Source organism: Aptenodytes patagonicus, chromosome 4, assembly GCF_965638725.1.
Source record: "Aptenodytes patagonicus chromosome 4, bAptPat1.pri.cur, whole genome shotgun sequence".
Lineage (NCBI taxonomy): Eukaryota > Metazoa > Chordata > Aves > Sphenisciformes > Spheniscidae > Aptenodytes > Aptenodytes patagonicus.
The window spans coordinates 26567049-26580807 of NC_134952.1; the positions used below are offsets into that span (position 1 = coordinate 26567049).

The 13759-nt window shown below is 38.7% G+C and overlaps 1 protein-coding gene across 2 annotated transcripts in view; it reads right to left on the minus strand.

Annotated features, from left to right (window-relative positions):
* Positions 1-13455, minus strand: part of RFC1 (replication factor C subunit 1) — a 45955-nt gene extending 32500 nt beyond the window's left edge. For both annotated transcript variants that reach the window (XM_076336107.1, XM_076336108.1), the window contains exons 1-4: positions 13377-13455; positions 7171-7299; positions 5338-5413; positions 3122-3241 (exon numbers count right to left, since the gene is read on the minus strand). In XM_076336107.1, coding sequence (XP_076192222.1) covers positions 3122-3241; positions 5338-5413; positions 7171-7299; positions 13377-13379 — 328 coding nt within the window. In that variant the 5' untranslated portion in view covers positions 13380-13455. The remainder of the gene's footprint in view (positions 1-3121; positions 3242-5337; positions 5414-7170; positions 7300-13376) is intronic.
* Positions 13456-13759: the final 304 nt, after the last annotated feature.

Genomic DNA, 13759 nt, shown 5'->3' on the forward strand with positions numbered 1-13759 from the left:
TATTAAGTCAACCTTGTGTGTACTTAAGACTCTTTAGATAAGAGTAACCTTGAGCCGTGGTTTTCAGGGATTTCACTAATAACCTTGACCCGTGTTCCCATGGTATCCCTATGCAGAAAAACTTGATTACAACACCCTGAATTGCATAATAAACCTAAACATGTACTGTTTATTCCCCAGGAATCTGACCGTTTATCTACTCTGGGATCAATGCTGTTAAAGAACGTTTTAATTAGGAAAGAATTGTTGGTAAAAGTGTTGAGGGACATAAAATTTTGAGTAAAAGGACAAACAAGATAGATAAAGTATTCAGGATACTTTGGAAAATTGAGCTCATTTGAATATGTGACATAGTACAGCTAAATGCCAGGTCAAATATCTACGACAATAAGCACAATCCATCTTAGAAACAGTGATTCTGAAAAGAGCCTAAGGAGGAAGAAGGTATAGAAAAAAAGCCAGCTGAGCCACACTTCTAATGGGATACTGCAGCAAACAATCCTTTCTTGTTTTAAAAATACATGGTATGATTACAGGGAGGCAATGTTTATATGCAGCAATGATCTTACCAAAAAAATACTATACCCAGGGACTGTGTCCACTTTTCCAAATATGTAACCTAAAACTCAAAGAGGATCACAGAAGAACTCCTGGAATTCTAACACTTAAAAAACATGTTTTATCAAAATAGATTTGGATTCAAGTCTGTTAATTTTATCACAGTTTCTAAGAATCCATACAGGGGAAGTCCTGTGGCTAGTAAAGAACTCTACTCAAGGAGACACAATACAGAAGACCTGATAGTTACAGCCTCAGCCGAACCCAGACCAGATGCAGTAAGTACATCTAACTGCAGCAGCAACTGACAAAAAATCGTAAGTCTTTCTCACTTCAAGCCTAAGTAAAGAGAAATGCATCACAAACTGTAAGAAATACCTTTGCAACCAAAATGTGTCCACCTAGTTGTTGCAACCCTCAGGAAATTCTACAGCTTGTGTTGCACAGGTGGTCAGAGTATGATAATCAGTATCCGATATCGAAATACCTAAGTTCATCTGCATTATAACAAATCAATGTGAAATTACAATTCCAGTGCAGAAAGAGACCATTATGTTTTAAAAGCAAATCAGAAAAGAACGAACCTAACATGACAAGAGATTTAAGTTGGGAAGCTATCAGCTCTGAACAGTAGACCGTTCAAAAAAGCTTCTAATTTATCAGATTAACCGAGTCAAATTTAAGATGTTTCCCATTTATGCCATTCACTAAGACAAGAATCAAATTCATTCTATCATCAGAATCTTAGTAAGTGAATTGTTTCAGCCCACATACAGTCTTAATCTTTGCTTAAGTGCCACTAACAGATCTCTTAGTTAAGATGGAATAAGAGAACAACCAGTAGTAAAAGCAGCCCTGAAGTTGCAAGCGCTCACATGTATTTCAAAGGTATTTAAAAAAAAAAAAAACCACACAACACTACATAACAAAAAATGCACACACATATACATTCAGCCAACTGTACTCAGATGCCAAAAGAGAAGTGTTAAAGTCCATCTTCAAGAAGTACCGAAATATTAAGCTAAACAGAATCATAGAATAGTTTGGGTTGGAAGGGACCTCTAAATTTCATCTAGTCCAACCCCCCTGCCATGGGCAGGGACATCTTCAAGTAGATCAGGTTGCTCAGAGCCCCGTCCAACCTGACCCTGAGCTCTGTTAATTTTCTTCCACAGATGCATTTTTACAGAATTCACAAGACCTGAGTATTTTCCCCTATGCTGGTGGCATACCTTTAAGGATGCTTGATTCATAAATAAGACCGAGTCTACATAAACTGATGTTCACTTATCAAACAATAGCAGCTAATGCCACTGAAACTTTTCCGTAACATCTCAAATTTAGTAGAGGAAAATGCACAATATGAAGTAAGTAATCGGAAACAAAACTGCTTCATGATAGAATTAAGAACACAGGGGAAGGGGACAGCAGAAAACCACTATCAGTTTTTTCTTTTGGAACTGGGAAGGAAGCATGTTTAATGACAATTCTGCAGGATGAAACTTCCGTAACAGCAGATGCACGTCTCCCCTGTAAATTTACAGTCAAAGTCCTCTTGAGAGCACCAAGGTCAGGAATCACACAAAAAGCAACACTGAAAGCAGTGCTAAGGAACAACCATGCAAACAATGAAAACAAATTAACGCGTAAGACTCTTCAATCAAACTGATAGAATTTGCCCTTATGTGTTCAGTTGAACAGTACTTATGGCTTGAGTCAAGATTGTGTTTTTAGTTTAACTACACAGCTTCTAAAGAAGAGACTAAATCTAAACAAAACTCTGCTGAGAACTTAGCAGTTAATCACTGTCACAGTTTTTTCAGAAGACTATAGGAGACCTGAAAACAATCAAGAAGGGGAAAGAATTGAGTGTAATTAACCAAAGAGCAAAAATAGCTCCAGAATTTAGAAAGCTGAAATCCAAGACTGAGAAGTATGGTATAGTATGTTATATGCAAGGTATAACGCAAGTTTGTTATGATTGTTTTTTCCAATTCCAGTTCTTCCTAAAAGTCTAATAGACAATGTTGGTTTTTTTTTTTAATTTTGTGTGTTGATAAGGAAGTAAAACACAAAGCCCAAGAACTTCTGCAGTCACCAACATATTAGACAGAGATTAAAGACATGAAAATCATATACCAAGTAAAATAAAAATCTAGGTTTTCAAACCTATTTATGGTAGCCAACAGTCACTTCACAAAGTGTGCTAGTGAGCAGTTTAACTATATTAAAAAAAAACTCCTTTACTTTACTCCTTCCCCTAAATCTATGGAATACTCTTAAGCAAGGAAGTGTTAGTTCATGAAATTATATGCCTATTTAAACCAACCTAAGCCACTACCCAACATCACCTCAGTTTTACCCTGCTCCTGACTTTACAATACTTGAGGCTAAACTTCTAAAGTGCTTTTGGTTACCTTGTTTAAGGAGAACATAATTTGTCTTTCTCAATATTAGGTTTTATGGTCATATTTAAGAGTATATCAGTCAAACAATCCATCCCATTTGTAACATAATCCACCCCACTACAGCTGAACATATAATGATATATTTCTTCCATTACCTGTCTCTGAAATATAAACAACAGGATCCTGCTTTAGAACTTTACCAAGTTTTGAAGTAGCTGCTTTTTTCTCAGATGGCTTCTTGGATTTTTTCACTGACTGCACCTCCTCTTCTGAATCTGTATTTTGACCACAACATAAATATAGATTTCCTTCACATACATACAGGCTTTAAATCATAGATCACATAACATTAGTTAACATGTGTTCACATATATTCAGCTGATTGTGAAAAAGATATCATATGGAAAGTCAGAGCACAACTTTGTTTTTCTCCATCAGCTAATAGCCCAGCCATCATTTATTCTAGCATATGACTAAATAAAAATTTGCTCAGAACTCAGTCTAGACAGTGGTTTTTGTTTACATAACAAGAAATATTTTGTTAGTTATTCCAAGAACTGCTATGCCTGTATAAAAACCTTTCCGAAAAGGAATGCAACTGTCAAAGTACCACATCAGATTACTGGGGGAGGGGGGAAAAAAAACAACCCACCAAAAAACCCACAAAAACCACCACAACAAACTTTTAACACAGATTCATTAGCCTGATTAAATTTATATAGTATTATATTATGCTGGTGTATTCCACGACACCTATTCCAAAAGCTAAGAACAGGCTAAAATAGATCACTTAGGCTGTACTCCGATTTTTCGGAACACTGGTAGTCTGCCATTCACCTCACCAACCATTCTCCATAACCCAAAAGTTGTCAAGATGCCAAACTTACAACACTGTGAATTATGTATCCCAACATCCACGTGAGTAAGCAGGACAAACTGAAGAAGCCGAGACAACTAGCGAGTGTAACAGAGGACTACCCTTCAGAGCCTACCTTTTTCCATGCTAAACACTAATATATAATGTAATTATTCAAAAAAAAAAAAAAAAAAAGAGAAACACACACATTTTTCCATCTTCAAGAACTTAGAGCATTATTTCTCTTTTGCTTTTCTACTACTAGTGGGCTAGAATTTGCAAAATCTCCAGACAGTATCAGCACTTTAAAGGTAGCAGTTGAGTTACATATAACTTTTGTACTCCACCTTTTAACGCAGAAATACTTCTACTGCTATTCCTCACTGCTAAATAGGAACTGTTTATAGAACAGTTTATCTGAAGATTTGAACATATTTTTCTATATACAATAGCATTATTCTGACAGATGTTTGTGTGATCATTTTTCTTCTACAAGAGAAGCAATCTTCTATGGTTAAGAAGATAGCTTCTAAAAATTCAAGCTGAAGTTTTCAGTAGGAGTCAAAAATTGTAGAAACTCCTGCAATCTTTTCTACAGTTTCACAACAAATATTCAAGATTCAGACTCCAATCACAGAGGGATTAAATGACATAACAGCTCAGAAAGATTAAACTAGAAATTTCAAGCTTTTAAATTAAACTAACAACTTGACATGCAAGGGTTTGGGTGGGTTTGTTTTTGTTTGGGAGGGTGCTTTTTGTTGTTTGGGTTTTTTGTTTTGGTTTTGGTTTGTTTTTTTTTTTTAAGATATAAGTGCTATAAAAGGGGTTTCCCTTATTATAATATTCCAAAGAATATTTCTAGAATGTGATAGCAGTGCTTTAAATCATATTCTGCGTGTTCCGTACTGTAAATTTAAAACTATGGGATGAACTTTTACTAGATTTTTTAATAGAGAAAGACACATGGAAACACAAGTTAGCCTTTTAAAACAATCTCCTATATTATGTTCACGCAATGCACAGAAATGTGAAGTTATAGTATATGATCAGCCCCCTGCACCCAGCATAGGATGTTATTTATCCCTAACAGAACAGGAAACCTAAAACACCCCACAATTTATATACAACTTCATAACAAAACAAAGTTCTGGAGTTTTCATAGAATTTACTATCTGAACTTTTTTTTTGGTGCTTTTTTTTTTTGTGGGTTTGTTTTTTGGTTTTGGGTTGTGGTTTGGGGTTTTTTTGGTTTTGTTTTTAAACAGAGGTTTTGTTAAAAGTTACTTTACACCGTATGTTGCATGCATGGCACACAGTGCACTCTTATTATCAAATATATTTAGCTATCCAGCAATAATTACTGTGAAAAGTGTTTTTAATTGCATTTACTAAAAAAAACCAAAAAACCCAAACAAACCACAGCTTTCTTTCAGATGTACCATTTACCTAATTGACCTTGAATGCTGATGCAAAAGGTACAAAGGAGCATTCAGAAACAACTGTGAACGCTACCTGAATCGTAGATTATTCTTTTTTTCTTGTTTGTCCGCTTTTGTTTGGAATCATCTTCACTGGGTGCATTATTCACCTAAGAGTAACAATCCATTAGTTTAACCAGTAAACAGGTCCTTCGAGCTTTTACTCAGTTACACATTCAAATTTATGAGTTTCAAACAAATTCTAACAGAAATTATTTATTTCCCAATATTACATTTATGAACAGTCTTGTGCTAACTCGTGAGCGGGAGGGGGAAAGGTACAAGGCAGAGGAAATAAGGAAGAAACTGCAGCAGTAAAGCTAAACATGCTTCAAGCAAACCATAGATGATTATGTTGAGAATAAATATTCACGTTTAATGCCAATTAAAGTAAATCAAACAGTTTTTCAAGCACTTCCAACTTTTAATCCAAAAAAGAAATTGCATGGTCCCACCAGAAATAGAGATGGTACAGGCCGCTAAGTAGCTTGTACGGAATTCAGCTTTCACTTTTGGTTCCATTCTGGATATGGCTTTGCTGTAACCACCAGAATTCGACAGAACTTCAGAGTAAAATATAGCCAGTTGAAAAAGGAAAAAAAGCATACACAACAGCTGAAGCTAGACTGATTTCCTGTTCAGTGTCCTGGTTGCTTGCAGCTTCTCCTCTCACTTGGTAAGCAGTGCAACTACCATAAGAGATTGCACCAATGGTCACAGTCGACAAACATGTTCTATCTAGCAGCTGCTAGTATTAAACTGTCTCAAGGAATTATTTTTCTTTTTTTTTTTTTTTTTTAAAGACATCAACAAGTTTTAGATATTTAGAAAAATCACAAGCTGCACAGATAGGAAGTTTCCTGGGCCTACCAAACTACCAACTATGCTTGTTTTGTAGTCATGCACAGCTGTATATGCTTCTAAAAATATAATTCTAGACAAACATAACTACATGGTTTTATAATCCACATTCAATTCTAATCTGGAACCTGTTAAATCCTTGATATAATTGGAGAATTGCAAAGTAAAAATAATAGATCACATAAGATAATTGCTATGTCTTTCAGTTCCACTGAATGGTCCATTATTTTCACGTTGAAATCACATTGAAACAATGAAATTATACAGCCAAAATATTTTTAAGTAACATCTTACTTCCGGATTGTGATGCTTCACATTAAACATTTCATCCTCCTCCCATTCCCTAAGTGATTTTAAAGCCCTCTTTAGCCACTCCTTTCTTTTTATATCAGTTCAGATGATTAACACGAAAAGTACTCTGAGACTAGAACCCAATCTAAGTTTAACCTGTCATTTTACAGAATTTGGTCTTTGCAACAGGTTTACGTAAGCGACCCCGTCCAAGAAAGGCAGTGTTAATGTTTCCCCTACACACCTGGTTAAAAAACCAGTCAGAGGGCACCTACGCCACAGACTTTCACCTTGCTTGAAAGTATGACATCTTTATGATATGTCTACATCTACTGCGTGTAAGCCTCAATCTTAATTAAATTAAAAATTAAATAAGCAGAGCTACTTAGAGAACTATGGCTATAGCTAAAATAACTTCAAATGCATCAGATTATTCCTACATTAGCACCTAACCATAACAACTTCTACCTACCTCTCCTTTGCCCTACAACCGAAATATTTTTTAAATTAGCAATTTTCTTCACCACCTACAAAAGTTTTGCTGCTAGAAGTTAATATTAAGTGGTAGTTTCCTCCCATGCCTATAAAAACAACTGACATATAGTCTGAGTTTTGAGTATACGGCAAGAACAATGACTTTGAAAAATGCTAGAGATACAAACAATCCTACATCAGAGAAGCCAAGCACTTCACAAATAAGAAAAGCAAAACTAACCTTAGTCTCCTTTCCCTTTTTCTTCCCACTTGAAGGTCCTTCACCATTTTTAATTTTTTCACTCTTTTTCACAGTCTCACATTCTTGTCGCTTTCCAGGAGGAACAACACCAAAAAATTTCCGGATATCCTAATAAAAGGGAAAACAGATTTATAATTTTTTAAATACAGATAGCTCTTAGAAGTTTTACACTACAAAAAGAGCAATGCACTTAAATCACTTTCTCAGCAGCTCCTTTATAATATTTGTTGATCTTGAAATTTTGTTTACAATTAAGAAAACAAAGACCAGCTAGTTAAACATAGCTGCTCAGACATCACACCACCTTTCTCTTGTCTTTGAATCATGGAAAAAAGTTTATTTTTCCCTTAGTTGAACATCTTCACCAATACACACTTCAAAACAAACTTCCGTTAGTGCTGAAATACAGTGACTTAAGACAGATGTATAATTAATTTTCTTCCCCCAATTAATCATCATAAACCTAGCCCAAAGCATTTCTATAGTTAAAATTATCAACTCAGGTATGAAGCAGTGTCCAATGCAAAAAGACTTAAAAAGCACCAAGAGCTAGAAAGCAGCCAAGTAGTGGGACACACTGCATCCTCACCTTCTTATAAATTTAGGACAGTAACTCTCATCCACTAAAAAAAATTAGCCAGCAAAAAACAGATTAAAATTTAAATAGAGAGAAAGAACTTAATACAAAGAGCTCCAAAAGGTCTATTTTGTAACCTTATTTTATTATCTGACCACAGTACAATCATAAAAAGCTTTCTAAATATGGAAAATCAGCAGCTGAAGCTTTGATGTTAAAAAGTACTATTGTACACATAAAACCAAATCTAACTTCTGTTGAAAAAACTAGTATTTCTGTTTTATTAAAAAGAAATTGAGAAAACACATACCTGGCTAGTATCACTACCTCCAGGGGTAGCAGCCATTTTAGAGAAAGAAAGCATCTCATATGGCCTAAATATATAGCAAGTAAAGGGTGTAGCTCAGGACTATATTCTACCCAGCTGATAGCTATTCCCCATCACAGAGTTCATCTGGGTAGTTTTTGATTATTATAGGGAACTACAAGTAAAGTAGTAAATTCCTAAGAAATCTCCATAAGTCTGATTGACAAGAAGGGGTGTTTCAGGCTCCTGTTCTCTTACCAGTCAGTTTGCTGGCAATTTGGATTTCGATTATCAGAGCCTATAGGTCTTAAAATCAATGGAATATGTAATTTGAAAGCATATACAAAATATGGGACATGCATAGATTTATTTAGTATATTTAGCTTAAACCAACTTTCTAGAATCAGAAATGTTGTTCCCTGTAAAAATTTAGACTCTTTATGTTTTACCTGCATATAACATAGATTCAGCAAACAGACAATGGTAGACTGGGAAGCATTCTTCCTTAATGAGACTTCACACATTTCCATCTATGGAATTTATGCCTTGAGGCATAAATTTTCAACACTCTGCTAGTTTACATGTACTCCTACAATATAAATGTAGTACTATATAAGCTCTGAATACCTATAGCTAACAGGTTTGAAGAAAGCATCTATTTAAAAAGTCTTGAAGTAGATTCATGGACTCAATCACTCAATCATTATTACTGAGTTCTCTTCAGGCTTAAGGTAACATAGGCAACAGAAAAATTGATTACAAGTCTCATTAGATCTCTTACATAGTAAAATAATTTAAATACTTCCTACAACACTGCAAAATAAAGTGACCTTAAAGTTTTGGTTTCATTTTTTATAGTTTTTACTTTCAGGCTTAAAATATTTGGAGAATAATTAATTTTAGATCAATAGTAACGCTCTATTCATTCTAGTACTGTAACTAAAAACTTAACTAGTAAGTGAGTTGCTCTGCAAACACCATATGCAATAATATTAGATTTTTTTTTTACGGACTTATACAAGGAAATACTATCGTATCCTCGTTTATGAAATGCAGACTTAATAAAGAAAATACATGAAATTGTCCTCTCTGCCCCAGCTTCTTCCACTATTTTAGTATCGCAGTTCCTGAACTGCTAAGGCCAAATTATAACATGTAAATTATATTCTGCCTCATCAGTTCTCATGAGATATCAAGTTAGCTCTTCATAAATTGAATGCCATAGCTATAAGCCCTGCTACGTTTAATATGCTATAGAGGACCTAAACTGCCACTTCAAACTTTTAAAAAACAGTATCTAATCAGGGTCAACTTTACAAGCTATTTTCCCCCAAATCACTTCATAAACATCTAAAATAAATGGGTGACAATCGACTGCTACTACCTTTTATAACGCAGGTATTTCATTAGATTAACAGGTTAAATGAGAATAAACAATTTTGTTTGTTTGTTTTATTCAAAGCAGCATCTTCTACCCATTTATTAAGAAAGCACCATCCATACAAATACTACTTTTTCTTTGAAAATACTGTGGTGATACAGCAGCTACATATTCCAAAACGGCCTCCCTATGTTAACACAACTCATTCTATTCTCTTGACGCAAACGGCACTGCAGTCCTCAAGAAATGGCAGCTTTTTTCCTTTGCTTTTACTGTTACATGCTTGTGTTAAGGAGTTTTTCAGAAAATACTGTGATATAAAAGCACACAAGACACCTAGAGGTTTCTGAACAAAAGTTTGTATTTGGGTAGTAAATTTTAATTTCCCATAGTGACCATCTACTTTCTGAGTGACTAAACTACACAGCCCTAAGCTACAACGGAAAACTGACATCAATGTACAGTCTTCTTCAATCTTCAGAGTTATAAATCCTCCAATCTTCTTCAGCTATCCTGCTCTTCAGAAGAAAAGGTAACCTTGTTAGCTACTGCTGGGCTATAACAGATGGTGAATTCAGAATCACTCAGGAGAAAAGTATGCCACAGTGCAACAATAAAGTTACCTTTCAGTGAAGCTTTTAACCAAGATTCGTAAGGGACAGATTTTTCGTGCCATTTATTAAAAGATGCCAGATAAATCTTTAATTCATTGCATAACTAATTGCAGAAATGAAGCAATGTAAGCATCTACCAGACTGATTCCCATCCTACATGTTTGAAGACTATTTATAAAGTATATAAGCTTAGATCCCAGATAGGATCACTTGCCTCCATTCTGGGTTTATCTATTTAATATACTCTGACTGACCATCTTATTGGTATATAATACCATGCATATGTATTAGTTCACCTGCTGGCAAAACTGTGTATGTTTAGCTTTTATCCGTGCTCATTCAAACGAGGAAAGGCGTGTACCAATGTAACTGACAAGTTTCCTTCCGGGACGTTCCCCCAAAAACCACAGGGGTCATCAGCCTTGTGTATCCTGGAGATACACTCACCAGCATGGCTGTCCCAGGCGGTCCCCTTGCCCAGAAGGCTACAATTAAAGAGGCGAGGCTGTATTAGTGTGGCTCCCCATGGGTGCTTCAGCAGCAGCAAGAAGACATGTAACTTTGAGCAGTTCCACCTAAGAGGTGGAACTAAGTAAGAATTTCTGATCACTCTTGCTAAATTAGGGGGGTAATTGATGCATAGCATCTGAACAGCCTAAAGAGCACGTTCAGGTGCACTGCTTCCTGCTGAGCTATCTTAGTAATTGTATGATCTCAGTAATGGCTGTGCCGTCTAGTTCTTGCCAGTTCTGACTACTGCTTCAAATCCTCCATCTGATGCAATAATGGAAGACCACAGCAATTAATCATGTCAGGTTGCAAGTCTTCTCTTGAAAGTTTTGTATCTGTGTGTTTTACTGATGAGAAATGACAGGAATAGAAACTGAAACCTATTTGTTAGGTAGTACCAAGACTGGTTACTCAAAGAGTTTGTCAGAGTGACTTTTAAGACTTTAGTAAATACCCAGCTCAAAAAAGTCAGTTATAAAAGTCATACACACTCCATACTGGGTTTTTTTCTGCATTTCAAAAGCATCCTAAACCAAAGATCAACTACTCCAACACTCTGATGATAGAACCATCGCAACCTAACCATAATAGGCACAGTGTTTGTAGAAGACTAGTGTCCAGTAAGGCAGAATATTTTCCAAAAATAGCATCATATAATTCAGTTTGCACCTCAAAATAAAATATGAGATAGAAAACTGAATTTCACCAACCTAGCTCAATGACTGCAACAGAAAGTAATGCACCTTATTTCAGGTATTCTGAAGTGCGTCCATGAGGACCTTGCATCAAAAGAATCATATTTATTTACAGTCTGCCTATTTGAGTGCAAGTTTTGTACAAACATCAGCTCTGACACCTTGTGTGTCCAGAAAAATTGCACTAACTAAAATCAAATTTATAGTATCACCTCAGTGAAACCAGTAATACTTGCTTGGATAACTATGCTTAATTAATGTTTACTAATAGTGGTAACTGCAGGACAGGTACTACACAGTATTTTTTGAGCAGTATCACAGTTCGAAGTACACACCAGCTGATGCTACAGCTCTGGCCATATGAATGTCTCTCTCAGCTAGAGGCAGCTCAAGTAGCCCCTACTCCCAGTCATTCATTCCCTCAGTTGTACCAGTATAGCTCTCTGCTTGCGAACTGGGTCAGGCCACTAATCTGGGTAAAAAAATAAATCCTTTCTAAGACAAATCAGTTCATTGTGTAACTCTATACACATCAGTTCAGCACAGCTGAGAAGATGCTGCAGAACCAACCCAATGGGGGCTATTTATGTTTGGCACTACATGAAAAGTCTGTTTGCAAGGGTATGATATTAAATTCCAATATGCTTGTGCTGTCGCTGCACAAACAGAACAGGCTACACGGTTACTAACATCATTGTATTTTTGCCTCTGTCTCCGCAGCTGCAATACTGACGGTTGTACAGCCTCTTCTCCTCAGCACTGAAAAGGGAAAGGGCTGAGGCAACTCATCCTCTCCCCAAAATGACGGTTGTCTTCTTTCCTTCTAGGGAAGTGCCAGACATTGTGAGATGTGTGACATTCAGAAGATGACATAGAGGGAGAAAGCCTTTGTCCCAGGAAGGTGGGAAAGGAGGAAGCAAGTCTTCCAGTAAGATCAGTTTTCTAAAGAGGTGATGGCAAGGGAACAGAAGAGGCAGACTTGTCCTTGTACATAAGTTTAAAGTCATCAGCCACCTCTAACAAACTATGAAAATATCACAGTTTAATAGTTTCAGGATTCTTAGTGCTGGCAGACCTCTATCAGTACTGTGAAAGACTCAGATTGTATTGCCCATCATTGCTGAGCATCAGATGCAAGATATAAACAAGGTTAAACTCTATGGAGAGTCCAAACCCAAAGTTGAACCTAGCTGGCTTTGAACGGCATTTGTAGCTAAGCCAGTAAAACATCTGCGCAGAGTAGAAACATCTCCATCTGAGTAGAAGCAAATTTATCCGAGCCAGAGGTGAAGAGGGGATACCATCTTATAATGGCTGCATCAGTGAGCAGCACTTTGGAAAGCACACACACACGTATATATATTTATATTACAAACTCTACATCCTACTGAGGGTTGCCGCCTTCATTACTTATAAACAAGTGTCTACTTCTAGACTTTTAAGTTCTTTTTTCCCCCACTTGAATTGTTTTTCTGCAAATATTGCACACCGTCCAATTCGGCAGCAGAAACGCCCTCGTGTATGCTCTTACTGAAATTAAAGGAAGAGTTAAAAAACTTCGGCAGACTGCGTTTAGAGACAGGTTAGCTCGTCCGCCTCCCCCCCCCCCCCCCCCCCCGGGACAAGCGCACGGTCCGCGCCTAATTCACCACCCGGTTTCGAGGCGGGGAGAGAGCTGGAGACGCTCAGACGCTTCCCCCTCGGGGCAAGGGCACAACCGCGGGCACCTCCTCGGCCAGGGGTGTATTTTCCCGGCACGCGTGGGAAGCCGGGCCTCGGCCCCTCAGGGCGGGCGCGGCGGGAAGCGCGCGAGCACTGCTGGAGGCGCGGCAGGGCGGGCGGCCTCTCCTCCGCAGCCTCACAACCGGGCAGGTCTCTGCCGCTCCGCCACAGCGCGGGACCTCCGCACCCGGGGCCGCCCTCAGGGGACAGGACCCCGGCTCGGCTCAGCCCGCGGGGCCGCAGTCACGCGCCGGGGAAGACGCCCGTCCTGCCCCGCCGCCGGCGGGACACTGCGCAACGCTCTCTTCCCTCCCCCACCCGGGGGAGAACCGCGGAGGGGGGGGAGGGGGGCATCCCCCTCCCCGTGCGGCGCGCTCACCATGCTGCCAGCGGCCGTTTATCTCGCTAGCGGGATGCCTCTGGCTCCATGCCTCCCGCCCCCCCGCCTTCGCGCCAACTCCCGCAACCCGGCGCGCGGCGCTGCCGTCACAGCCGCGACGGGCGGGGCGGTGGCACGGCCCGGCGGGGAGGGGCTGCGGCCGTTGTACCCCCCGACCGTTGGTGGTGGCGCAGGGCCCCGCGGCGGCCTGGCGGCGCTGCGCGGGCCTCCGGCTGCCTCCCCTGCCCACCGGCTCTTGTCCCGCGTTTTCCCCTCTCCCGCTTTCCGTGCAGGCGTCAAGGGCTGGTCCCCTGCGGCGGGACGCAGCGGGGGTTTAACCGCTTGTAACCGCTCCACTGAACCTGGGCACGAAAGCCTGGGCA